Genomic DNA, 25,725 nt, shown 5'->3' with positions numbered 1-25,725 from the left:
ACGGGAGGGGAGGGTTCAGCACGTGCCCCCCGCAATGTCTGTATCCAGAAAGCTGCCATGGACCAAACTGCACCACACTGGGCCTCGCGGCTCCATAGGCCCTTCCCCCTGCGCGGGACCCCCATCCCGGGTCCCTGCCACCCCCGCCTTCCTCCCCCAGTGCATCCCCCATCTCCTGTCTCGGGACAGGGCTACTCAGCCTCAGTGAGGGTCACATTTAAAGGGGTCCAGCGATAGGGACCTGAACGGGGCCACCCTCACGTACAGAGCGTCTGACTGCCAGGCTCTCGCACGACGGCGTCTCCAGCGTGGACACGCCCTGGGTGCCTCCCCGCGGCTCAGCCTGGTCAGTCGCAGGACAGGGTAAGCCACCGGAGCCTGACCGTCCATGGAGCCAAGCCCAGGTCTCCACACGCGGCCACCCCAGCTGCTGCACACTCAGCGGTGCGGCTCAGCACGGCCGCTCCCTGGTGCAGCCCTGCCGGGCACTCAGCCAGTCCCTGCAACAGCCTGCTGGATTCAAACCATGCACATTCCTCCGGGGCCTCTTACCCGCTCCCCAGGGGGACAGGCTCCTTGTGCTGGAGCCTGCCTGGCCCAGCCACACCCCAGCACAGAGAAAAGAGCCAGCCAGTGGTGCAGACGGAGTCTGGTGAGCTTGCCGGCGCCAGGGGCCAGGTGCAGGCGGGGGACGGCAAGGAGCTAGCAGCTCAGCGCAGAGCGTGCAGGGACAGCTCTCCAGCAGCTGCCCCCCAGGATTCCTCTAGGACGCTTCCCTGGGGCTGGGCTAGGGGGCTCTCCTCACCCCCAACGGGTGGCCCCCCCACCGGGCACTCCAGCCCACCTGACCTCCCCCTGCCATGCGCTCCAGCCCTCCTCAAACCCCCGTCTCACGCCCCCCCGCCGTGCACTCCAGCCCGCCCCATGCCCCCCACCACACCCCCCTGCTGTGCGCTCCAGCCCGCCCCGCCGCCTCACCCCCCCGCCATGCACTCCAGCCCACCTGACCTCCCCCTGCCATGCGCTCCAGCCCTCCTCAAACCCCCGTCTCACGCCCCCCCGCCGTGCACTCCAGCCCGCCCCATGCCCCCCACCACACCCCCCTGCTGTGCGCTCCAGCCCGCCCCGCCGCCTCACCCCCCCGCCATGCACTCCAGCCCACCTGACCTCCCCCTGCCATGCGCTCCAGCCCGCCTTGCGCCCCCCTGCCATGTGCTCCAGCCCTCCTCAAACCCCCGCCTCACGCCCCCCCGCCGTGCACTCCAGCCCGCCCCATGCCCCCCACCACACCCCCCTGCTGTGCGCTCCAGCCCGCCCCGCCGCCTCACCCCCCCGCCATGCACTCCAGCCTGCCTCACGCCCCCCCGCCGTGCGCTCCAGCCCGCCCCGCCGCCTCACCCCCCCGCCGTGCGCTCCAGCCTGCCTCACGCCCCCCCGCCGTGCGCTCCAGCCCACCCCGCTGCCTCACCCCCCCGCCGTGCGCTCCAGCCTGCCTCACGCCCCCCCGCCGTGCGCTCCAGCCCGCCCCGCCGCCTCACCCCCCTGCCATGCACTCCAGCCTGCCTCACGCCCCCCCGCCGTGCGCTCCAGCCCTCCTCAGACCCCCCGCTTCGCGTCCTGCTGCACTCTGCCCTTTGGCACTGGAACAAAGCACAAGGGATGCCAGCTGCAACAGCTCCGCCGCACACTGCAGGGGCCAGGGCTAATACTGCTCAGTGGGCTCCAGTCCCCCGGCCTGGCGTTGCTGCAGGGGCCCTGCTCTCAGAAGCCAGCGCTCAGGTGGCCAGCACGACACCAGCAGACGTTAGAGCGGAGACTTCACAGGCCTCCCTGGGCCAGGTGGCAGCGACTGGGGAACCTGCCGCGTCCCGCGCCCACCTCGACACAGGGGCTTCTGCTTGCCTTGTCCCGTCGAGGCCAGGGAGACCCAGGGCAGTCCTGCCTGCTTTGCCAGGGGCCTCAGAGCACGTGCGGGGGGTCCTTTCCCATCAAGACACTGAAGCAACGCTTGGGCACCGAGTCTCCACTCCGGCCCGGCGCCGAGAGCCTTCCTGGCAGGCAGAGGGGCCCGGCCCGCGAGCGAACAGCAGCGCAGAGCGTGGGGAGCGCCGAGGGCGCACAAGGCTGGTCCTGGGCTGGTTCCTTCGCAAGCGACTCCGAAGCAGGCGAGGAAGCGCTGTGCACACTCAGCTGCGGAGCACACGGAAGCAAGGCGCGGCCGCGGCTGCTAGAGCAAGGTTTGGTAGAGATAGCCTCTCTTGTAGGCACTCAGCGGGTAAAACGTGGCCACCACAAACTTGCCATCGAACACCCTTCCAGTCAGCAACTTCTGGGCGGCTTTGGCATCCCCAGCACTCGTGTATTCAACGAAGACCTGGACAGAGACAAGGAGGTTGCTGACCCCGGGGACGCCCCCAGCACCCGCCGGCGGGATTTTCCCCCTCCCTCGCCGACAGGCGGCACGCCCGGGGCAGCAGGGCAGGGCACACCCAGCGCAAGCCTGGAGGGGATTCTACTGACCAATGGGCTGGACATTCAGCCAATTGGGGAGTTACCTGGCCCTGAACATCTCCACACACCCCTTCCTCCAGCTGGGAGTCACCTGGGCCGGGGATCGCCGAGCCACGCGCTGCCCGCAGGACTGGGGCTAGGCAGCAAGGAGGGCCGCAGGGCAACCCGCCCCTCCCGCACACTTACTTGGCCTTTGCCAGGATTCTCCTTTGGAACAAGCATGGACACCACCGGGCCGTACTTCTGACACTCCTCCCGGATGTCCTGCAGCACATCTGAGGGCAGAGGAAGCCACGTGGCCCACGCTCAGCAAACGACACCAGGGCGAGCCGCTGAGGGGATGCGGGCAGCCCGGCCGAGTGAGGCTCGGGCACTGGAGGCTGGGGAGGGAGCAGCGCTGCCTGGTCCCACACCCAGCATGGGGGCATCTGGCCCTGGAGTACTGCCAGAAGCGCGTGGGCCGCCCGCCGAGCCTGCCTGGTCCCAGAAGCATCAGCAGAAAACTGATCACTGGATGGGGTCTGCAGACAGAGGCCCTGCCCCCCTCAGTCACCATGCCTGGTGCAGCAGCGTGGGAACAAGCCTTGCCGAGGACGGGCAGAGCCGGGGCCCCGCGGGGGAACGGGCTAGACCAGGCCCATCAAACTGGGTTTGGGGGGCCCACTGTGGCCTGATTCAAATTTTTTGCAGCTCCCAGAACATTTTTATAAGAGAATGAAGTGTGGCCCGCTGGCCGCTTGGAGCACATGGCAGAGTGCAGATCACGGCCGGCCGGGCCGCTCTGCGCACGTGCTCACAGCCGGCCGGGCCGCTCTGCACCGCAGCAACCGCTCACGGCCGGCCGGGCCGCTCTGCACCGCAGCAACTGCTCACGGCCGGCCGGGCCGCTCTGCACCGCAGCAACCGCTCACGGCCGGCCGGGCCGCTCTGCACCGCAGCAACCGCTCACGGCCGGCCGGGCCGCTCTGCACCGCAGCAACTGCTCACGGCCGGCCGGGCCGCTCTGCACCGCAGCAACCGCTCACGGCCGGCCGGGCCGCTCTGCGCACGTGCTCACAGCCGGCCGGGCCGCTCTGCACCGCAGCAACCGCTCACGGCCGGCCGGGCCGCTCTGCGCACGTGCTCACGGCCGGCCGGGCCGCTCTGCACCGCAGCAACCGCTCACGGCCGGCTGGGCCGCTCTGCGCACGTGCTCACAGCCGGCCGGGCCGCTCTGCACCGCAGCAACCGCTCACGGCCGGCCGGGCCGCTCTGCGCACGTGCTCACAGCCGGCCGGGCCGCTGTGCACCGCAGCAACCGCTCATGGCCGGCTGGGCCGCTCTGCGCACGTGCTCACAGCCGGCCGGGCCGCTCTGCACCGCAGCAACCGCTCACGGCCGGCCGGGCCGCTCTGCGCACGTGCTCACGGCCGGCCGGGCCGCTCTGCACCGCAGCAACCGCTCACGGCCGGCCGGGCCGCTCTGCGCACGTGCTCACAGCCGGCCGGGCCGCTCTGCACCGCAGCAACCGCTCACGGCCGGCCGGGCCGCTCTGCGCACGTGCTCACGGCCGGCCGGGCCGCTCTGCACCGCAGCAACCGCTCACGGCCGGCCGGGCCGCTCTGCGCACGTGCTCACGGCCGGCCGGGCCGCTCTGCGCACGTGCTCACAGCCGGCCGGGCCGCTCTGCACCGCAGCAACCGCTCACAGCCGGCCGGGCCGCTCTGCACCGCAGCAACCGCTCACGGCCGGCCGGGCTGCTCTGCGCACGTGCTCACGGCCGGCCGGGCCGCTCTGCACCACAGCAACCGCTCACGGCCGGCCGGGCCGCTCTGCGCACGTGCTCACAGCCGGCCGGGCCGCTCTGCGCCGCAGCAACCGCTCATGGCCGGCTGGGCCGCTCTGCGCACGTGCTCACAGCCGGCCGGGCCGCTCTGCACCGCAGCAACCGCTCATGGCCGGCTGGGCCGCTCTGCGCACGTGCTCACAGCCGGCCGGGCCGCTCTGCACCGCAGCAACCGCTCATGGCCGGCTGGGCCGCTCTGCGCACGTGCTCACAGCCGGCCGGGCCGCTCTGCACCGCAGCAACCGCTCATGGCCGGCCGGGCCGCTCTGCACCGCAGCAACCGCTCACAGCCGGCCGGGCCGCTCTGCACCGCAGCAACCGCTCACGGCCGGCCGGGCCGCTCTGCACCGCAGCAACCGCTCACGGCCGGCCGGGCCGCTCTGCGCACGTGCTCACAGCCGGCCGGGCCGCTCTGCGCCGCAGCAACCGCTCACAGCCGGCCGGGCCGCTCTGCACCGCAGCAACCGCTCACAGCCGGCCGGGCCGCTCTGCGCACGTGCTCACAGCCGGCCGGGCCGCTCTGCACCGCAGCAACCGCTCACGGCCGGCCGGGCCGCTCTGCGCACGTGCTCACAGCCGGCTGGGCCGCTCTGCACTGCAGCAACCGCTCACGGCCGGCCGGGCCGCTCTGCGCACGTGCTCACAGCCGGCCGGGCCGCTCTGCGCCGCAGCAACCGCTCACAGCCGGCCGGGCCGCTCTGCACCGCAGCAACCGCTCACGGCCGGCCGGGCCGCTCTGCGCACGTGCTCACAGCCGGCCGGGCCGCTCTGCGCCGCAGCAACCGCTCACGGCCGGCTGGGCCGCTCTGCGCACGTGCTCACAGCCGGCCGGGCCGCTCTGCGCCGCAGCAACCGCTCACGGCCGGCTGGGCCGCTCTGCACTGGGCTCGCCAGCAGGTGCTCACAGCTGGCAATGTTGACTCTGGGACCCAGGTATTAGGTTGGGGGGGGGGCCTGGGAGAGCCTGGCTCTGGGGGAGGGGAAGGGGTTAAAAAACCCACAACATTTATATTAATTTTATATCAACAAATAGGTCAATTTTTTGCAATTGCATGAATAATTATATCTTTATACAAAATCTCAAACTTACAAGGTATCTGAAATTTTCACAGAAGCCTGTTGTATTTGATTAACCGGGGCCTCTACTTGTTTTTATTTCAACAAAACAAGTTATGCATCATAGACAAAATGTAAAAGTACCTTAAATTTATATTTATATTAAAAATGATGTAATATGAGCAAACAATTGTACACATCCAATGACTGTATTATTATAAAACAATCTCTAATAATAAATAACTACGACTTTCCGACAAAGAACATTTTCTTTGGTGGCCCTAGGGTTGCCGGGTGTCCGGTTCTTCTGCCTGGGACTAAAATGCTTTTTTCCCCCTTGACAAACCATCTGGGAACCCTAGGTGGCTCTCAAAGCTGTCAGGTTTTGTTCGTGCGGCCCTCAGGGGGCTTCGAGTCGGACATGCCTGGGCCAGCCCTGGGCCCTGGGGAATGCCCTTGGTGGCAGGAAGCCTTGGCTCAGAGCGCCCCTGGCTGCGACAAGGCAGTTCTGGGTGAGCAGGCTCCTCCTACCGTTCACCGCCCCGAGGAAGCTCTGCCGCTCCCCTAGGCTGCACAGAGAGGTTACGTCCCAGCCCAGCCACCGCATTTCCCAGGCCGCCTGCCGCCTGCTCTCACTCAGGGCCCGGTGCGGCTCTGCCAGGAGGCTGTGCGCCAGGCTCATTAAGGGAGGATGTTCGAGGCAGCCTCCAGCCACTCACTCCAGTCTCAGGGTCACCCAGGCTCTGCCCAGAGCACTGTCAGCGACTCCCGGCATGGCCCCCCGCCCACCTCTGCGCGCCAGCGCCAGCTGCACCAGATACCCACCGTCATACTCCTCCTCACTCTGCAGGCAGGCTTCACTCAAGACATTCAGCAGCCGGAGCACAGGAGTCGGAAGCATCACCAGATCCTCAATGTGGGGAGCTGCTTTTCCCACCCGCGGTGCCGGGGCAGGGGGGAGGGGAGAAAGCCTGTCAGTATCGGCCCCACAAAGGGGGATCAGAGCCTGTGCCCACCTAAGCCCTGCTGCCGGGGGAGGGGGGAGGGGAGAAAGCCTGTCAGTATCGGCCCCACAAAGGGGGATCAGAGCCTGTGCCCACCTAAGCCCTGCTGCCGGGAGGGGGGGGGGGGGGAGGGGAGAAAGCCTGTCAGTATCGACCCCACAAAGGGGGATCAGAGCCTGTGCCCACCTAAGCCCTGCTGCCGGGAGGGGGGGGGGGGGGAGGGGAGAAAGCCTGTCAGTATCGACCCCACAAAGGGGGATCAGAGCCTGTGCCCACCTAAGCCCTGCTGCCGGGGCAGGGGGGAGGGGAGAAAGCCTGTCAGTATCGGCCCCACAAAGGGGGATCAGAGCCTGTGCCCACCTAAGCCCTGCTGCCGGGGGGGGGGGGAGGGGAGAAAGCCTGTCAGTATCGGCCCCACAAAGGGGGATCAGAGCCTGTGCCCACCTAAGCCCTGCTGCCGGGGGGGGGGGGAGGGGAGAAAGCCTGTCAGTATCGGCCCCACAAAGGGGGATCAGAGCCTGTGCCCACCTAAGCCCTGCTGCCGGGGGGGGGGGGGGAGAAAGCCTGTCAGTATCGGCCCCACAAAGGGGGATCAGAGCCTGTGCCCACCTAAGCCCTGCTGCCGGGGGGGGGGGGGGGAGAAAGCCTGTCAGTATCGGCCCCACAAAGGGGGATCAGAGCCTGTGCCCACCTAAGCCCTGCTGCCGGGGGGGGGGGGGGGGGGGGAGAGCCACTTAGGGTGGCAGCTCCCAAGGGCTTCAGCCCCAGGCCTGTAAGCTGAGCCCTCCCCACACACTCGGTGCCAGCTGCAGCCCCCAGCACATTAGACAGGGACCCTCCACACACATCTCAGAGCTGCTGGTGTAAGTGCAGCAGAGTCAGAGAGACACATCTGACTGCCCGCCCTGGGAGAGGGGGGCCCCTGCTCCGTGCTCCTCTGCCCGCCCTGGGAGAGGGGGGCCCCTGCTCCGTGCTCCTCTGCCCGCCCTGGGAGAGGGGCGCCCCTGCTCCGTGCTCCCCTGCCCGCCCTGGGAGAGGGGCGCCCCTGCTCCGTGCTCCCCTGCCCGCCCTGGGAGAGGGGCGCCCCTGCTCCGTGCTCCCCTGCCCGCCCTGGGAGAGGGGGGCCCCTGCTCCCCTGCCCGCCCTGGGGGGGGGGGGCCCTGCTCCGTGCTCCCCTGCCCGCCCTGGGAGAGGGGGGCCCCTGCTCCCCTGCCCGCCCTGGGAGAGGGGGGCCCCTGCTCCGTGCTCCCCTGCCCGCCCTGGGAGAGGGGGGCCCCTGCTCCGTGCTCCCCTGCCCGCCCTGGGAGAGGGGGGCCCCTGCTCCGTGCTCCCCTGCCCGCCCTGGGAGAGGGGCGCCCCTGCTCCGTGCTCCCCTGCCCGCCCTGGGAGAGGGGCGCCCCTGCTCCGTGCTCCCCTGCCCGCCCTGGGAGAGGGGCGCCCCTGCTCCGTGCTCCCCTGCCCGCCCTGGGAGAGGGGCGCCCCTGCTCCCCTGCCCGCCCTGGGAGAGGGGCGCCCCTGCTCCGTGCTCCCCTGCCCGCCCTGGGAGAGGGGGGCCCCTGCTCCGTGCTCCCCTGCCCGCCCTGGGAGAGGGGGGCCCCTGCTCCCCTGCCCGCCCTGGGAGAGGGGCGCCCCTGCTCCGTGCTCCCCTGCCCGCCCTGGGAGAGGGGGGCCCCTGCTCCGTGCTCCCCTGCCCGCCCTGGGAGAGGGGGGCCCCTGCTCCGTGCTCCCCTGCCCGCCCTGGGAGAGGGGCGCCCCTGCTCCGTGCTCCCCTGCCCGCCCTGGGAGAGGGGGGCCCCTGCTCCGTGCTCCCCTGCCCGCCCTGGGAGAGGGGCGCCCCTGCTCCGTGCTCCCCTGCCCGCCCTGGGAGAGGGGGGCCCCTGCTCCCCTGCCCGCCCTGGGAGAGGGGCGCCCCTGCTCCGTGCTCCCCTGCCCGCCCTGGGAGAGGGGGGCCCCTGCTCCGTGCTCCCCTGCCCGCCCTGGGAGAGGGGCGCCCCTGCTCCGTGCTCCCCTGCCCGCCCTGGGAGAGGGGGGCCCCTGCTCTCCTGCCCGCCCTGGGAGAGGGGTGCCCCTGCTCTCCTGCCCGCCCTGGGAGAGGGGCGCCCCTGCTCTGTGCTCTCCAGTGAGGGCGAAGCAGGGGCAAAGCCTGTGGCAGCTGCAGGCTTCCCTCAGGCACAAGCGACCAGCCCAGGGAGACATGAGGACAGCCTGAGGGGCAACAGGGCTCCGTTGCTGCGGGCGAGGCGGGCAGATGCCCAGCTTACCGAAGGGGATGCTGAAGAAGGGGCTGCCCAGGGCCTTTGCAGCGCTGGCTCTCTGCCCGGGGTCGCCGTGAAGCATGCTGGAAGAGAGGCAGCGTTACGGCTCAGCTCCCAGCGCCGAGATCAGCACTTCCAACGAGGCTGGAGCCTGACTCGAGGCCCACGGCGCTCACAGGGGCTGCCGACCCACGGCGCTCACAGGGGCTGCCGACCCACGGCGCTCACAGGGGCTGCCGACCCACGGCGCTCACAGGGGCTGCCGACCCACGGCGCTCACAGGGGCTGCCGACCCACGGCGCTCACAGGGGCTGCCGACCCACGGCGCTCACAGGGGCTGCCGACCCACGGCGCTCACAGGGGCTGCCGACCCACGGCGCTCACAGGGACTGCCGACCCACGGCGCTCACAGGGACTGCCGACCCACGGCACTCACAGGGACTGCCGACCCACGGCGCACGCGACTCTGGCGCAAAACGCACCTGCTGGGGCTCCGCACAAGAGCGTTCAGTAGTAACCGGTCCCACCAACACGGAGTCTGGAAGGGACAGATCCCAGCACAGGCCACAGCCAGGAGTGGCTCCATTTCTACCACCTGCCAGGAGCTGCAGGCGCGGCACCGGGGGTGCTCAAGCGTCTACACCCCACAGCGAGGTGGCCCATCTCTGGCAAGCCTCCGTACAGGCCCGCTCATGAGACGCCAGGCAACCTCGAGCCTTCTGGGAAAAGCTGTGGCCACAGGGGCTCCACCACTGGCTGCTCAGGGACAAATGTCTATGGCCTCTCCCAGCCTCCATGGGAGCTGTGACCAGCTGCTGCTCAGAGCCCCCTCCCCCCACTAGCAGCAGACTGGAGTGCCTCTGGAGCCAGGAGCAGGCAAGACTCTAAGCCACAGCAGCGCTGGAGCCCTCTCCTCTCCGAACTCAGGAGCATCTGCAGCTCTAGCTTCCTATTTGGGCCAGGCCGTACCCGGGGAAGGCATTTCTCCCTACGGATTCCATCCGCAGAGGTGCTGGCAAAGCCTCGTTCCGTCGAGCTCTGCCTCCGAGTTCCCACCGACGCCCCCCACGCCGTGCAGCCCCGCTCGCACTGGAGTCAGGCCCAGCCACAGGGCAGTTCTGGGAGAGGAGGCAGCTTCGGCAAGGACTGCAGGACTGCCTGCATCCGAAGGCAAGGCCAAGCCTGCTCGGATCAGCATGTTCGCTATTTGCAATATACCTCTTGATAAGGTCTCTGAGGTGATAGGCTGGGATGGCTGAATTTACCGCACCGTCACTGGCAAAAATGTGATCAATGATAGCAGAACTGTTTGCCTGGAAAGCAAAAGCAGCCGGTTAGCAAGGAAATGAAGCCCGGGGTGAACAGTCACCACATGCTGAGCACGCGGGGGAGAGGAGTCTGATCTCCCCAGGCCCTGGGCAGCGGAGGGTGAACCATTCACTCCTCGCTGGAACGGGGCAGGAGCAGAGCGGTCATCGCAGGCATTGTGGGATACTGGGGGAGGCCAGGTCTGGAGGCAGTGCCTACAGCGACGCTCTGCCGCAGAAAGCGCCTCTGCCTCTCCTCACAGATGGTTTGGCTTTGTTGCTGAAGCTGAGGGGGCGTTGTAGCGTGCCTCTCTGCAGCTCCGCCGCCAAACTCTGCAGCGTAGCCAAGGCCCTGGGTTCCACCGAGTCCCGGAGCCTTAGCTTTTCGCCCATCCTGCAGGGACGGTGCCATTCGAATGCTCCAGAACAGCAGCTCCTCAGAGGACTGCATGCGGCTCGAGGGGGTGATTTCAATGCATTTTCGGGGCACTAGGAGCAGGACAAAACAAGGCAAGCTCCTCCAGCAGGACCAATGACCTGCACTTGGGGCCCACCGAGCAGGGGTTCCTCACCTTCCATTCCTGAGACTGGACCGTATGTTTCAGTTTCATTCCTGAGAACATTTCCAGTAGAACGATGCCTAGACTCCACAGATCGACAGCCGAGGTGCATTCCGTTTCGCTCGGGAGCCCTGCCTGAGCCAGGCTGTTCTGCAGCTCTGCCTCCGGAGCCCGATACCCGTCGGTCTGAATGTATTTCACATCCTAGGGGAGCACGGAGATTCAGCCACTTTTCCAACCTTCCGACTCCCCGCCCCCCTTTACACCAGCTTCCAGAGTCCTTTCCCGATAGGCAGCTTAAGGGAAACATGGGAGCTGTTCAACAGCCAGCCAAGCTAGAGAGCTCAGGCAGTTTGAGTAGCCTACCTGTCAGCAGGGATGTACGCGAGTACTCGAGTTGACTACTCGACTACTCGCTTCCCTCCCTTTGCTGCAGCAAGCGGGGGGGGGGGGGGGGGGGGAGGAGAAGGAGCCAGCACTGGGGGGGAGCAGAATTAAAAGTGGTGTCTCTGCAGTCCCACCTGCCCACCCCCTGCTGCTGCCTCTATCAGAGGCAACAAGGGGAAAGGCAGAGGTTAGGGGAGGCTTCTCCAGCAGCATCCCCTGTTCATGGACAGCCCCAGGCACCGCAAATAGGGGCTGCTGCCAGAGCAGCCTCTGTTCATGGCAGCCGGGGCTGGCTGTGGACAGGGGCTGCTGGACCTGGTGCGAATTGGGACCGAGCAAACCGAGCTCAGCCCCAGCTCGCACCGGTGCGGGACCGCTGCAGCTCTGCATTTGAAGAGTAGTAAGAGCCACATTTAAAATGCAGAGCTGCAGTGGCCCTGGCTCGTGCCAGTCTGGGACCTAGCCCTGCTGCGGCTCTGCAGTTTAAATGTGGTAGGAGCTGGCTGCCTGTGCTCCTACCACATTTAAACCTGCAGAGCCGCAGCAGGGTAGCTCCTGGACTGTGGTGAGCCAGGAGAGAGCTGGGAGTCGATACAAATTGTATCCACTACACGATTAGTCAATTACCTGCCTCTGAACATCCTTACCCACCGGTTTGGCGTCAATTATTTGTACTAGAGAGAGAAGTACAAGACAGAGCAGCAAACTCAATGCAAGCAGTGACCCCCTGGCTCTCATCTGAGCGGGGAGAGTTCTAGATGCTTCTGAGTAAGGTCAAGTCCCCTAACACTCCTCCGGGAACTACTCTAGAAGGACAGACAGGACATCTCTGGGGCCTAGCTCCCGATCAGCTTCGATCACAGAGCAGAAGATGGACAGTGACTTCTGTTCAAAGCTTTCTAATATTAGACCAATCTGCAATATGCAGGCTGGGAACGCAGAGACACGGTCCCTACAGCTCTCCTCTCTGCAGCCAGAGCAAGCCGCAGCAATTCATTCCGGTTCAGCATCCACAGCTCTGCTTTTGCTACTAAAGAAAAAGTCAAATGCTGGTAGGCTGCCTGTCTCATGGGAACAGAGGAAATACGCTGCACAGTCCGGCTGCTCAGGAGCATCGATTTAGAGTCAAGCCAGGGCATTACAGCAGAGAAGAAGAGTTTGAAAGTAAATTCTCCAGGCAAAGTGTGGAGCCAAGCAGCCTTGCCTGGAAGAGAATTCATTTCAGTTCCACTACCTGACTGTACGTCTCACACAGATTTGGTCTCAAAGTGCCCTGCCAGCGTCCAACCGATACAGGAGCTTTTCAAAGTCTGCTTCCCCCACCACAGAGCGCAGACCCCTCTGGAGAGCTCACCCAGGTCTCAGAACCCAACTGAGCAGCAGCACAGGGCAGAAAGATGACACTGGGAAGCTGAAACTCTGCAAGTAGACCAAATGGAATTCCCAGGGCTGGAATTTAGCCAGCTCTACCACTGGCAAGAGCCAAGACTGCTGCTCATCACAAGTGATCAAGCCCTCATTTTGCCAGAGAACCTCTCCAAAAGTCGAGCATCCCCAACACCATTAAATCATCTTCCTCCTCTTTTTTCCCCACAGCTGCTGTCGAGCAGCAACTGCAGTGTCACCTGGGATGGATGCAGCCAAACGGCTCCCTCGGGAGCAGCAGGATGTGCTGCAGAGCCGCCCCCTTCGTATTTATAAATCGGGCAGGGATTGTTCAGTGGGCTGTCGTGGGGAGCCGCACTCGCATGCCGGGGAGTCCTTGGTTCTCTGTTTGAGCCCTGGAGCCCCACCTCTACTGTGGTTGGGTCAAATTCAGCTCAGAACAAGCAAACAGAGGCCCAAAGGCAAGTTGTGAATAAGGAAGGTTAAGAGGGACTTACAGGAGCAAACAGTCCAGGACAGAAAAACTTGAACACATTCTGCTAGGCAGAGTGACAAGTCCCTAGCACAGCATGGCACACAGCCAAGGGCCCTGAAAGACTCCAGGACAGACTGCTAACTAAAGCACACTCATTACAATCAGTACTGTACTGTACAAGCAGCACATCAATGAATGACCTTGGGAGTCACAGACCAGGCCCAGTGCTGAAATAACAATCATAGAAGAGCTAGATGAACGGGTACCAGAAACTGCATCATCTGCTCAGGACACTCCCCACACAAGCACAGGAACAAATCAACATACCCTTGGAGCCCTGACTGGGGTTATACTACCTACTACCCAAGATCCACAAACCTGGAAATCCTGGACGCCCCATCATCTCGGGCATTGGCACTCTCACTGCAGGACTGTCTGGATATGTGGACTCTCCACTCAGACCTACGCCACCAGCACTCCCAGCTATCTCCGTGACACCACTGATTTCCTCAGAAAACTACAATGCATTGGTGATCTGCCAGAAAACACCATCCTAGCCACCATGGGTGTAGAGGCTCTCTACACAAACATCCCACACAGATGAAATACAAGCTGTCAGGAACAGTATCCCTGATGCCACAGCACAACTGGTGGCTGAGCACGGTGACTTTATCCTCACACACAACTATTTCAGATTTGGTGACAATATATACCTCCAGACCAGTGGCACCGCTATGGGCACCCGCATGGCCCCACAATATGCCAATATTTGTATGGCTGACCTGGAACAATGCTTCCTCAGCTCTCGTCTATTCACGCCCCTTCTCTCTCTACGCTACATTGATGACATCTTCATCATCTGGACCCATGGGAAGGAAACTCTGGAAGAATTCTACCACAATTTCAACAGCTTCCACCCCACCCTCAACCTCAGCCTGGACCAGTCTACATGGGAGGTCCACTTCCTGGATACCACGGTACAAGTAAGTGATGGTCACAAACACCACTCTATACCGAAAACCTACCGACCGCTATGCCTACCTTCATGCCTCCAGCTTCCATCCCAGACACACCACACGATCCATTGTCTACAGCCAAGCACTGAGGTACAACCGCATTTGCTCCAACCCCTCAGAGACCAACACCTACAAGACCTACAGAATGCTTGTTGAAAACTACAATACCCACAAGAGGAAGTAAGGAAACAGATCAACAGAGCCAGACATGTACCCAGAAGCCTCCTGCTGCAGGACGAGCCCAAAAAAGAAACCAAGAGAACACCACTGGCCATCACCTACAGTCCTCAGCTAAAACCTCTCCCACGCATCATCAGTGATCTACAACCCATCCTAGACAACGATCCCTCACTTTCACAGGCCTTGGGAGGCAGGCCAGTCCTCGCCCACAGACAACCCGCCAACGTGAAGCAAATTCTCACCAGCAACTCTACATCGCACCACAGTTTCTCTAACTCAAAAACCAATCCCTGCAACAAACCTCGGTGCCAACTCTGCCCACATATCTACACCAGCGACACCATCACAGGACCTAACCAGATCAGCCACATATCACTGGCTCATTCACCTGCACATCTACCAATGTAATATACGCCATCATGAGCCAGCAATGCCCCTCGGCCATGTACATTGGCCAAACCGGACAGTCCCTACGCAAAAGAATAACTGGACACATCAGATATCAGAAATGGCAATATACAAAAACCTGTAGAACACTTCAATCTCCCTGGACACAATAGCAGATTTAAAGGTAGCCATCCTGCAGAAAAAAAAGACTTCAGGACCTGACTTCAGAGAGAAACTGCTGAGCTGCAGTTCATCTGCAAATTTGACACCATCAGCTCAGGATTAAACAAAGACTGTGAGGCTACATCTACACTGGCCCCTTTTCCGAAAGGGGCATGCTAATTTTACAGGTCGTAATAGGGAAATCCGCGGGGGATTTAAATATCCCCCGCGGCATTTAAATACAAATGTCCGCCGCTTTTTTCCGGCTTTTAGAAAAGCCGGAAAAGAGCGTCTACACTGGCCCCAATCCTCCTGAAAAAAGCCCTTTTCCGGAGGATCTCTTATTCCTACTTCAAAGCCACTCTGGTAGATCCCTCCTAGCAAGCGAGTAAGGAAATGAAGGGACTCTGGGTGTGGGGTAAATCAGTGTTGTGTGTTCACAGCGAGGGGTCCTATGGCTCCTCAGGAGCACTGGGGCTGGTTAGCACAGGAGTGACCCAGAAAAGGGGCTGCCCAGAAGGATGGCGAGGTTTAGAAGACAACACGGTTTACACTGTCTGAGACAAGGACAGGCTGAAGTTCCAGAGAGGGGCCTAACCGAGCTGGATGAATGGAGGCTGCCTAGCAACAGAGGCAAGTCAGTGGTGATAACGTGAGGTAGTGCTCAGTGGGGCCTGTCCACACACCGGGGGAAGGGGAGAAGGGGGCGTCGAGTCACAGGGCAAAGGAACTGGGGCTCAGTGACAGGCTGATCAATGGGAACGATAGGAGAACTGAATAGCACCATCCTACCTTGGATGGGACAGGCAGGAAAAGTGATGAAAAGATGGGTGAAAAGCGAGCGCCAGTGAGATCCCCACAGGCATGGGGCAATGGTGGCATACAGCATCAGGAATGCGAGAGGGGACCCTGTGGCATGTGTGCCCATTTACGCTCTTGCACAATACAAGAGCAAGGGACCGTCTGTGGAATTGAAAGGCACCACATTTAGAAAGGGCAAGTAAGCCCCGAGGAAGACACAGCCACTAAGATGTCGGTAGGAATCCAGAGATGGATTAGACATTTACACAGATAATGGGAGCATCTGCATCCTGTTTGAGGAGATGCAAACTCCCATCCAGGGCTCAGGGAAACACCGATCCTAGGAGCAGAGCACTTCCTAGCTGCACTTCCCTCTGGGCCTGCAATCCCCACATTCCTACCCAGCTGGACCACTGGCTGGATAGTGACTCCTGGAAACTGGCAACTGAAGAGTCACCAGCCCCTCACTGCTCCCAGCCAAGCAAATCCAGGTGGCTGCTGAGAGCACAGTGACACACAACAGACTTGAGGGCTCCTACAAGCAGCGTCCAAACCTGATTCCCCTCTTTGAAGCTGAGCCCAAAGTCAATGAGTTTAAAGCACTCCTCCTCCGCGCTCCACAGGATGTTGCGTGGCTTGAGGTCTGCATGCACATAGCCTTTGTGGTGCAGGAAAGACAGGGCCTCGAGCGCATCGCGGGCACAGTGCTGGATCATCCACATGGAGCAGCCCTGCTGGCTGGAGTAGAACAGCAGCTCGGACACACTGACGTCCAGCAGCTCCAGCAGGAGGCAGCGAGACGGGCCGTTGGCCGCGAAGGGGTTGGTGAACACGCCGTACAGCGTCACTGCAAACAGACAAGGGCAAAGCGACCCGGGTTAACACCCTGCCTGTCCCTCAGAGAGGCTGAACGCAGAGCCCGGGTGTCAGCGTGCACCCCCGGAAGTTCCCAACACACCCAGAGTGGTGCTGTCCGTGACAGGGCTCCCAGCAGCTGTCTGATGGATAAGGCCCTGGACTGTGGCCTCATGCTCGGCTTGGCTGGTCGCTTAGTCTAGGGCAGCTGTTCTTACACTGGGGGCTGGGACCCATCGGGGGTCCCGAGGTTACTAGGGAAGTCACGCGCTGCCAGCCTCCACCCAAACGTGTGAGAAGCACTGCTCTAGCCAGAGTCTCGGGCCCCCGTCTGTAGAAAAGGGCCAATCCTGCATCTCTCCCCCCATCCCCACTGAACCCTGGCTGGGAAAGGCCTCTCGTGAGGTGTCTGCGTGGGACTTCGGCCTCTAGGAGCTGCAGCGAGCGTGAGACTCACTGACAGACAAGTCCAAACGCAGCTGGAGCAGGCTAGCTGGCGGGGAGTCTGCAAGCTGGCGACGCAGCAGACCGGGGGCACGGTGTCTAGTGGTCCCAGCCGGGGGAGAGGAATAGCCAGGACACAAGGGGCTGGGGGCCCAGCCTGTCCAAGGAGGAGAGGAGCGGGTGGCAGCACAGCATGGCCAGGAGAGAAGGAATCCAAGCAGCAGGGGAACACGCCAAGGCAGGGAAGGAGGGAGGGGGCTGAAGCAGACCCCCAGGCAGACATAGTCCAGCACAGCCCCTAGCTACGGCATCCCCCCTCCCCTGCTTGGACTGCCCATGTGTAAAGGCTGCAGGTGCTGCTGGGGTGACTGCATGGGGGGCCTCTTCCGCGCGCTGCCCGGCCGACCCCGCCACTCCCACCCGGGCTAGATGTGCAGGAGGCAGAGCTGGGCTCAGGGCCCAGCCTCCTTCGCTCCGCTCGCAAGGCCCGGCCCCTCCATGCCCCACCGGATCTGAACCCCCGGGCCTGGGGGGGGGCACGGGGGAGCGGTCATGCAGCCTGGGCTACCGCCCGGACAAGGGGGGCAGCCTGATGGCGGGGCGGGGCACGATGCGGGCCGGAGGGGAGGGGGGCGGGGCCCGGTGCCGGCCGGAGGGGGAGGGGAGGGGCCCGATGCCGGCCGCAGGGGAGGGGCGGGTCCCGGTGCGGGCCGGAGGGGGAGGGGCGGGGCCCGATGCCGGCCGCAGGGGAGGGGGCGGGGCGGGTCCCGGTACGGGCGGAAGGGGCGGGGCGGGTCCCGGTGCCGGCCGGAGGGGAGGGGGCGGGGCGGGCGGAAGGGGAGGGGCAGGGCCCGATGCGGAGAGCGGGGGCGGGTCCCGGTGCGGGCCGGAGGGGGAGGGGCGGGGCCCGATGCCGGCCGCAGGGGAGGGGGCGGGGCGGGTCCCGGTACGGGCGGAAGGGGCGGGGCGGGTCCCGGTGCCGGCCGGAGGGGAGGGGGCGGGGCGGGCGGAAGGGGAGGGGCAGGGCCCGATGCGGAGAGCGGGGGCGGGTCCCGGTGCGGGCCGGAGGGGGAGGGGCGGGGCCCGATGCCGGCCGCAGGGGAGGGGGCGGGGCGGGTCCCGGCGCGGGGCGGTACCGATGTTGCGGTGGCCCCGCAGCTGCTCCAGCGCGGCGCGCTCCTTGCCGAAGCCGTACTCGGGGGCGCTGCGGGCGGCGGGCCCGGGCCGCGCGGGGGGCACGAACTCCTTGACGGCGCCGGGCGGGGCGCGCGGGTCCCCGCAGCAGCGCACGCGGAACACGGAGGCGGAGGCGCCGCTGCCCAGCTGGGCCTGCACCTGCCACAGGCGGCCCAGCGCCTCCAGCAGCGGAGCCCCCGCCATCGCCTCAGCGCCGAGCCCCGCCCCCGACAGGCCCCGCCCCCATCGCCTCAGCGCCGAGCCCCGCCCCCGACAGGCCCCGCCCCCCATCGCCTCAGCGCCGAGCCCCGCCCCCGCCATCGCCTCAGCGCCGAGCCCCGCCCCCGACAGGCCCCGCCCCCGCCTCAGCGCCGAGCCCCGCCCCCGACAGCCCCCGCCCCCCATCGCCTCAGCGCCGAGCCCCGCCCCCGACAGGCCCCGCCCCCCATCGCCTCAGCGCCGAGCCCCGCCCCCGACAGGCCCCGCCCCCCATCGCCTCAGCGCCGAGCCCCGCCCCCGCCATCGCCTCAGCGCCGAGCCCCGCCCCCGGCAGGCCCCGCCCCCCATCGCCTCAGCGCCGAGCCCCGCCCCCGGCAGGCCCCGCCCCCGCCATCGCCTCAGCGCCGAGCCCCGCCCCCGACAGGCCCCGCCCCCCATCGCCTCAGCGCCGAGCCCCGCCCCCGCCCCCGCCATCGCCTCAGCGCCGAGCCCCGCCCCCGACAGGCCCCGCCCCCGCCATCGCCTCAGCGCCGAGCCCCGCCCCCGGCAGGCCCCGCCCCCCATCGCCTCAGCGCCGAGCCCCGCCCCCGACAGGCCCCGCCCCCGCCATCGCCTCAGCGCCGAGCCCCGCCCCCGACAGGCCCCGCCCCCGCCATCGCCTCAGCGCCGAGCCCGCCCCCGCCAGGCCCCGCCCCCGCCATCCCCCTCAGCGCCGAGCCCCGCCCCCGCCAGGCCCCGCCTCCGCCATCCCCTCAGCCCCGCCCCCGACAGACCCCGCCTCCGCCATCGCCTCAGCGCCGAGCCCCGCCCCCGACAGGCCCCGCCCCCGCCATCGCCTCAGCGCCGAGCCCCGCCCCCGACAGGCCCCGCCCCCGCCATCGCCTCAGCGCCGAGCCCGCCCCCGCCAGGCCCCGCCCCCGCCATCCCCCTCAGCGCCGAGCCCCGCCCCCGCCAGGCCCCGCCTCCGCCATCCCCTCAGCCCCGCCCCCGACAGACCCCGCCTCCGCCATCGCCTCAGCGCCGAGCCCCGCCCCCGACAGGCCCCGCCCCCGCCATCGCCTCAGCGCCGAGCCCCGCCCCCGACAGGCCCCGCCCCCGCCATCGCCTCAGCGCCGAGCCCCGCCCCCGACAGGCCCCGCCCCCCATCGCCTCAGCGCCGAGCCCCGCCCCCGACAGGCCCCGCCCCCGCCATCACCTCAGCGCCGAGCCCCGCCCCCGACAGGCCCCGCCCCCGCCTCAGCGCCGAGCCCGCCCCCGACAGGCCCCGCCCCCGCCTCAGCGCCGAGCCCCGCCCCCGACAGGCCCCGCCTCCGCCCCCGACAGGCCACGCCCACCGCCAGCGGCTCAGCTCTGCCCCAGAGCCTATGTCCCGTCTGAGGCCTGTCGCTAGGGGCGGGGCCGCTGCCTCCACCCCAGGCTGAGCCGGACTCGGCCTCCGACCTGCTGCTGCCCCCCCCCCGGCGCGTCACCCACGGGCCTGCCCTCACGGCACGCGGCGCTCTGCTTGCGGGGCTGGGTGGCAGCACGATGGTGAGCCCATGATTGTGAGCTCACTGGTGGCAGCGCACGATGGTGAGCCCATGATTGTGAGCTCACTGGTGGCAGCGCACGATGGTGAGCCCATGATTGTGAGCTCACTGGTGGCAGCGCACGATGGTGAGCCCATGATTGTGAGCTCACTGGTGGCAGCGCACGATGGTGAGCCCATGATTGTGAGCTCACTGGTGGCAGCGCACGATGGTGAGCCCATGATTGTGAGCTCACTGGTGGCAGCGCACGATGGTGAGCCCATGATTGTGAGCTCACTGGTGGCAGCGCACGATGGTGAGCCCATGATTGTGAGCTCACTGGTGGCAGCGCACGATGGTGAGCCCATGATTGTGAGCTCACTGGTGGCAGCGCACGATGGTGAGCCCATGATTGTGAGCTCACTGGTGGCAGCGCACGATGGTGAGCCCATGATTGTGAGCTCACTGGTGGCAGCGCACGATGGTGAGCCCATGATTGTGAGCTCACTGGTGGCAGCGCACGATGGTGAGCCCATGATTGTGAGCTCACTGGTGGCAGCGCACGATGGTGAGCCCATGATTGTGAGCTCACTGGTGGCAGCGCACGATGGTGAGCCCATGATTGTGAGCTCACTGGTGGCAGCGCACGATGGTGAGCCCATGATTGTGAGCTCACTGGTGGCAGCGCACGATGGTGAGCCCATGATTGTGAGCTCACTGGTGGCAGCGCACGATGGTGAGCCCATGATTGTGAGCTCACTGGTGGCAGCGCACGATGGTGAGCCCATGATTGTGAGCTCACTGGTGGCAGCGCACGATGGTGAGCCCATGATTGTGAGCTCACTGGTGGCAGCGCACGATGGTGAGCCCATGATTGTGAGCTCACTGGTGGCAGCGCACGATGGTGAGCCCATGATTGTGAGCTCACTGGTGGCAGCGCACGATGGTGAGCCCATGATTGTGAGCTCACTGGTGGCAGCGCACGATGGTGAGCCCATGATTGTGAGCTCACTGGTGGCAGCGCACGATGGTGAGCCCATGATTGTGAGCTCACTGGTGGCAGCGCACGATGGTGAGCCCATGATTGTGAGCTCACTGGTGGCAGCGCACGATGGTGAGCCCATGATTGTGAGCTCACTGGTGGCAGCGCACGATGGTGAGCCCATGATTGTGAGCTCACTGGTGGCAGCGCACGATGGTGAGCCCATGATTGTGAGCTCACTGGTGGCAGCGCACGATGGTGAGCCCATGATTGTGAGCTCACTGGTGGCAGCGCACGATGGTGAGCCCATGATGGTGAGCTCACTGGTGGCAGCGCACGATGGTGAGCCCATGATGGTGAGCTCACACTGGTGGCAGCGCACGATGGTGAGCCCATGATGGTGAGCTCACACTGGTGGCAGCGCACGATGGTGAGCCCATGATGGTGAGCTCACACTGGTGGCAGTGCACGATGGTGAGCCCATGATTGTGAGCTCACACTGGTGGCAGTGCACGATGATTTGCGCACAATGGTGAGCCCACACTGGTGGCAGCACACGATGGTGCAGGGTGTAATAATTAGCATGGAATCACTGCAGATAAGCACTTGAAGAACAAGCCCGTTTCCCTAGACTAACTGTCCTTCAGAAAGCTGATCACACTGGATAAAGAGTCTTTATTGTGCAATCTGCAGTTTCCTGCAGAACACCTAACACATCCTGCCCGACACAGAGTAAGGCTCGCGGAGCCTCAGGGCTTTTCAGCACAGCGGTGCACTGGGAGACTCCTTCTCTTCGCAGAGACTTTCGGTGGGTCTGTGATACGTTATGTAGGTGCTTACAGATGCTGCACACTTCTATACAAATTGCTGTGTGCACGGTAGCTTTGGTCATGTACAGAATCCAGCAACAGTCCCTGGGCAGCCAACCAGAACAGCCAGTCCAAGGCCCGTGCAACAGGGTGCCACTGGCCCTGGGCACCCCCCACTCCGAGTTAATCATCTGGGCACCCCCTACTCCGAGTTAATCACCAGTGTTTTAGTAGAACTCACGGACAGGTCACAGGCCGGGACTTTTTGTTTCTTGCCTGTGACCTGTCCCTGGCTTTTCCCCAAAGTATCAGTCACAGCTTTGCTGTCTGGTTCCCAAACCCAAGGGCCCCTCAGTAGCATGGCCTCAGGCAGATGGCAAAACTGTCTCCACCTACAAAACTTGATTGTCAAAGTAGCTGAAGAGACGGGTCGTCAGCCCCTGCCTGCCTGTCAGCCCAGCCCAGCCCGGGCACACCAGGGCTCTGAGCCAGGGCTGCCGTCTGGAGGGGGCTCAGGCCAGGCACGCAGCCCCCTTGGAGCGTTCAGAGCATGCTGGGGGTGCACAGGGCTTCTGGGAAATACCTGATGGGAATTTAAGGCCTGGAGGTTTCATTGCCATGTGCAGCTCTAGTGGTGCTGGGATGGGAAACGCACTCTCCTCCCCCCCCCCCCCCCCCCGCAAGACAGCGCCCCAGCCCCGCTGGGAGCCAATCGCCAGCGGCCGCCAGCTCTGCTCATTCCCAGCCGCCAGGAACCGGCCCTGGGGAGTCCCTGCAGGCAGCTGTCGCTGGGGATGGCCAGAGCCTGCTGCCTAGGGGGTGAAGGGCCCTTTCCCTGAGATGCAGAGAGGCCCCGTGGTGGCTGGGACACGCCTACTTCCACACACACGGGACACATGCCTGCATCGCGCTGCAGCCGGTGGTGCCAGGAACACAGCGCTCAGGCCATGCCTTTGACCCCTCCGAGGAAACCACTGCCCCTCCCCTTGCTTGCCACCCACCAGAGCGAATTCCAGCCCCACAGCCGAATGGGGGCCAGCCCGGCCAGCTCCCAGGCCTCCGGCTTCTGGCTCCTTGCTAGGCTCCCAGCTTACAGCACAGATGGGCCAGGCTGCTTTCCCTGGCCTCGTGCACCCTCCCGCCCGCGAATTGGGGCTCACTTGCTAGGCACTAAGCAAGACAAAGGCATCTGGGGGGTTTCAGGCTCCAGCTGCAGCCCCTCTTGCTCATAGCAGTGGGTACAGACATGGAAGGGGCCTAGGTGGGGCCTGGCCGGCCCCGTGGCAGATCAGAGACGAGGCCGTGTGGGTACGGGGGCGTGGGGGGCCCCACAGATCAGATCAGAGATGAGGCCGTGTAGGTACGGGGGCATGGCTGACCCGTGGCAGATCAGAGACAAAGCCGTGTGGGTAGGGGGGCGTGGGGGGCCCCACAGATCAGATCAGAGACAAGGCCGTGTAGGTACGGGGGCCTGGCTGACCCTATGGCAGATCAGAGACAAGGCCGTGTAGGTACGGGGGTGTGGGGGGCCCCACAGATCAGATCAGAGACAAGGCCGTGTGGGTACGGGGGCGTGGGGGGCCCCACAGATCAGATCAGAGACAAGGCCGTGTGGGTAGGGGGGCGTGGTGGGCCCCATAGATCAGATCAGAGACAAGGCTGTGTGGGTACGCGGGCGTGGGGGGCCCCACAGATCAGATCAGAGACAAGGCTGTGTGGGTACGCGGGCGTGGGGGGGCCCCACAGATCAGATCAGAGACAAGGCCGTGTGGGTTCGGGGGCTTGGCCAGCCCCATGGCAGATCAGAGGAAAGACTGTGCATGGACGGAAACACGGGTAGAGCCGTGGCCCGGGGCAGGGGCAGGGTCTGCGCAGGGCGGTGCTGGAGAGGGGCCCGTGGGAAATGGCTCGTGGCTGGCCCCTGCCCCCAGCCCCAGGGTTGCCTGTGAGACAGGCGCAGGGACGGGAGGGTGTAGGGTGAAGCTACAGCCCCTGCTGGGAGAGGGGAAGTCCTGTGCGGGGTGCCTGAGCCAGGCGGCCAGGCAGTGCGGGTGTGCATCCCCCTGCCCTGCGCGTGTGCGACGGGATATGGGGGCAGGGGTCGGGCTTCTCTCCGAGCCCCCGGGCCCGTCATGGATGATGCCCCAGAGCACGGTCAGATTGCCCCAGGCCTGCAGGGCAGGGGCAGAATGTCCCGGGGGAGAGGCGACGGCCCAGTGCCCCGGGCAGCTACTCAAAGGACAGGAGGTCCGGGTGGGGCCCCTCCTGGTCCAGGCTGCAGGGCTGGCGCTGGGACAGGCTGAGCCGGAGGGCGGGTTTCTCTGGGCACCATTCAGCAGCTCTGAGCTGGCCCTGCAAGGTCTCCTCCTGGAGGAGATCAGGCACGGAGAGGGCGTTGCCGTGGGGAGGCCCGGCCCCACTGGGCCCTGCTACGCCTGGGGCACCCAGCTCAGCGCCGGCCCCTGGCCGAGGCCCGGCCCCCGCCGTCTTCCACTGCTCCTCCTGGGCGGCCCGCTCGCCGGCGGCCTCCGCGCTGCCCGCCGCTGGCTGGGAGATCAGCATGTCCAGGGGGGTCTTCAGCGCCCGGGGCGCGCGCCTCTTGGCTGCGGGGGGCGGTGGGTCCAGCCGGGGGAAGGTTTCCAGCAGCACGTGCCTGTAAGCACAACGGCCCTGGTGAGCGGCAGACCCACGGCGCTGGCAGCTGCCTCGGGGCCCCCGGGCGCTCAACCCCCTGCACGCAGACACAAGCACGCCCGGGCCGCAGGAGACTCGCGCAGCGGACACCAGCTCCGACAGCTGGGCTCTAGTCTGCTGCACTCAGCCACTGTGCCTCAGTTTCCCAGCTGGAGGGTGCTCCAAAGGCCTCCTGGGAGCAGAGCCCACCAGTAGGTAAGTCTCAGCGGCCGTGGGCTGCGGTTATTCGTTACTTCGCAGCCCTCCTGCCACCTTGGGCTGTGCTGTCCCTGGGGCGGCGCCGCAGAACGGTGTTGTACCCGCTGGGGTGTGCGCAAGGCGGGCCGGGCGAGGGGGCTGCTGAAAGCCGAGGCTTCGCTGGCTGGGCGCGTGCTGCCCGGGTGCCTGGCGGACGTGGGTGTGTGCTGGGAGGATTGGCCCTGGCCTGGGAGTTCAAGCATTTGCTTCTGGGAGAAAGCAACAGGCCTTGCCCACCGCTTGTCAAAGGGGGAACTGCCCGCGCCTGACAACGGGCGGAGGGTCCCTCCCCGCCCGCGCCTGACAATGGGCCGAGGGTCCCTCCCCGCCCGCGCCTGACAACGGGCCGAGGGTCCCTCCCCGCCCGCGCCTGACAACGGGCCGAGGGTCCCTCCCCGCCCGCGCCTGACAACGGGCCGAGGGTCCCTCCCCGCCCGCGCCTGACAACGGACCGAGGGTCCCTCCCCACATGCGCCTGACAACGGACCGAGGGTCCCTCCCCGCCCGCGCCTGACAACGGACCGAGGGTCCCTCCCCACATGCGCCTGACAACGGACCGAGGGTCCCTCCCCGCCCGCGCCTGACAACGGACCGAGGGTCCCTCCCCGCCCGCGCCTGACAACGGACCGAGGGTCCCTCCCCACATGCGCCTGACAACGGACCGAGGGTCCCTCCCCGCCCGCGCCTGACAACGGACCGAGGGTCCCTCCCCGCCCCGCGCCTGACAACGGACCGAGGGTCCCTCCCCACATGCGCCTGACAACGGACCGAGGGTCCCTCCCCGCCCGCGCCTGACAACGGACCGAGGGTCCCTCCCCGCCCGCGCCTGACAACGGACCGAGGGTCCCTCCCCGCCCGCGCCTGACAACGGACCGAGGGTTCTGCCCCGCTCTCCAGCGGCCGGGCCGGGCCACGGCGAGACTCACCCTGTCGCATGGGCCTGATCCTCACGCAGCGCGAGCGTCCCGCCCACCAGCTCAGCGCCCGCGCGGGCATTGACCTCGGTCACCCAGGCCTCGCCCAGGCTGGCGGCCTCCCTCCGGCGCAGCAAGTCATTGACCTTGGCCCCGACGGCCTTGCTCAGGTTCCTGAGGTGCTGGCTTCCCGCTCGCAGGGCAGGCCCAGCGGTGTCCGGCAGGGCTGCCTGGGGTGGGCCCTGCAGGGCTCTGGAGACAGACCGGCTGGGCTGCAGCTTTGGCGCGAGGGTCGTGTTCGAATTCTCAAACAGGCTGTGGTCAGCTGGAAGAGAGGAGAGGAGGGTCGGCGCACGGAGGGGGACGCTTGGACGGAGAGGTGGGCTGCGGGGAGATGGCAGCACGTGATGGGCTGACACGTGGATGGGGGGGGCACGCAGGCAGGGCGCGCCAAGCATGGGGCAGTGGATGTGTGGGGAGCTGGCACGTGGGCAGGGTGCATTGTGCGTGGGGCGGAGGACGTGCGGGGAGCCGGCCCGTGGCCAGGGGGACGTGCGGGGAGCCGGCCCGTGGCC

The 25,725-nt window shown here is 65.8% G+C and overlaps 2 protein-coding genes and 1 long non-coding RNA gene across 3 annotated transcripts; 1 reads left to right on the top strand and 2 right to left on the bottom strand.

Annotated features, from left to right (window-relative positions):
• Positions 1 to 1,483: 1,483 nt before the first annotated feature.
• On the bottom strand, positions 1,484 to 18,042 carry UHMK1 (U2AF homology motif kinase 1). Its single transcript, XM_075937090.1, has 8 exons — positions 17,748 to 18,042; positions 15,867 to 16,159; positions 10,531 to 10,722; positions 9,870 to 9,964; positions 8,658 to 8,734; positions 6,218 to 6,316; positions 2,698 to 2,786; positions 1,484 to 2,374 (listed from the first exon to the last, which is right to left on the bottom strand). The coding sequence occupies exons 1-8, from the start codon at positions 17,989 to 17,991 to the stop codon at positions 2,228 to 2,230; spliced, it is 1,236 nt and encodes a 411-aa protein (XP_075793205.1). The 5' UTR covers positions 17,992 to 18,042; the 3' UTR covers positions 1,484 to 2,227.
• Positions 18,043 to 22,218: 4,176 nt separating this feature from the next.
• Positions 22,219 to 23,180, top strand: LOC142830632 (uncharacterized). The gene is made up of 4 exons (XR_012906077.1): positions 22,219 to 22,360; positions 22,395 to 22,766; positions 22,817 to 23,015; positions 23,069 to 23,180. It is a non-coding gene; the product is annotated as an uncharacterized LOC142830632 (long non-coding RNA).
• Positions 23,181 to 23,534: 354 nt separating this feature from the next.
• C9H1orf226 (chromosome 9 C1orf226 homolog) lies at positions 23,535 to 25,608 on the bottom strand. The gene is made up of 2 exons (XM_075937148.1): positions 25,163 to 25,608; positions 23,535 to 23,958 (listed from the first exon to the last, which is right to left on the bottom strand). Exons 1-2 carry the CDS (start codon positions 25,606 to 25,608, stop codon positions 23,535 to 23,537), a joined length of 870 nt encoding a protein of 289 aa, XP_075793263.1.
• Between the last annotated feature and the right edge of the window lie 117 nt (positions 25,609 to 25,725).

This window comes from Pelodiscus sinensis, chromosome 9 (genome assembly GCF_049634645.1).
Source record: "Pelodiscus sinensis isolate JC-2024 chromosome 9, ASM4963464v1, whole genome shotgun sequence".
Lineage (NCBI taxonomy): Eukaryota > Metazoa > Chordata > Testudines > Trionychidae > Pelodiscus > Pelodiscus sinensis.
Note: the sequence above shows the minus strand (reverse complement) of the source record. Positions and strands in the feature narration are given on the sequence as shown.

Coding starts and splice junctions, on each gene's coding strand:
- UHMK1 (XM_075937090.1), bottom strand. CDS start 17,991: ATGGCGGGGGCTCCGCTGCTGGAGGCGCTGGGCCGCCTGTGGCAGGTG. Junction 16,160..17,747: donor GCGGGGCCACCGCAACATCG/GTACCGCCCCGC, acceptor GTCTGTTTGCAG/TGACGCTGTACGGCGTGTTC. Junction 2,787..6,217: donor GAGTGAGGAGGAGTATGACG/GTGGGTATCTGG, acceptor CTCTGCCCTCAG/ATGTGCTGCAGGACATCCGG.
- C9H1orf226 (XM_075937148.1), bottom strand. CDS start 25,608: ATGCTTGGCGCGCCCTGCCTGCGTGCCCCCCCCATCCACGTGTCAGCC. Junction 23,959..25,162: donor GATCAGGCCCATGCGACAGG/GTGAGTCTCGCC, acceptor TTGTGCTTACAG/GCACGTGCTGCTGGAAACCT.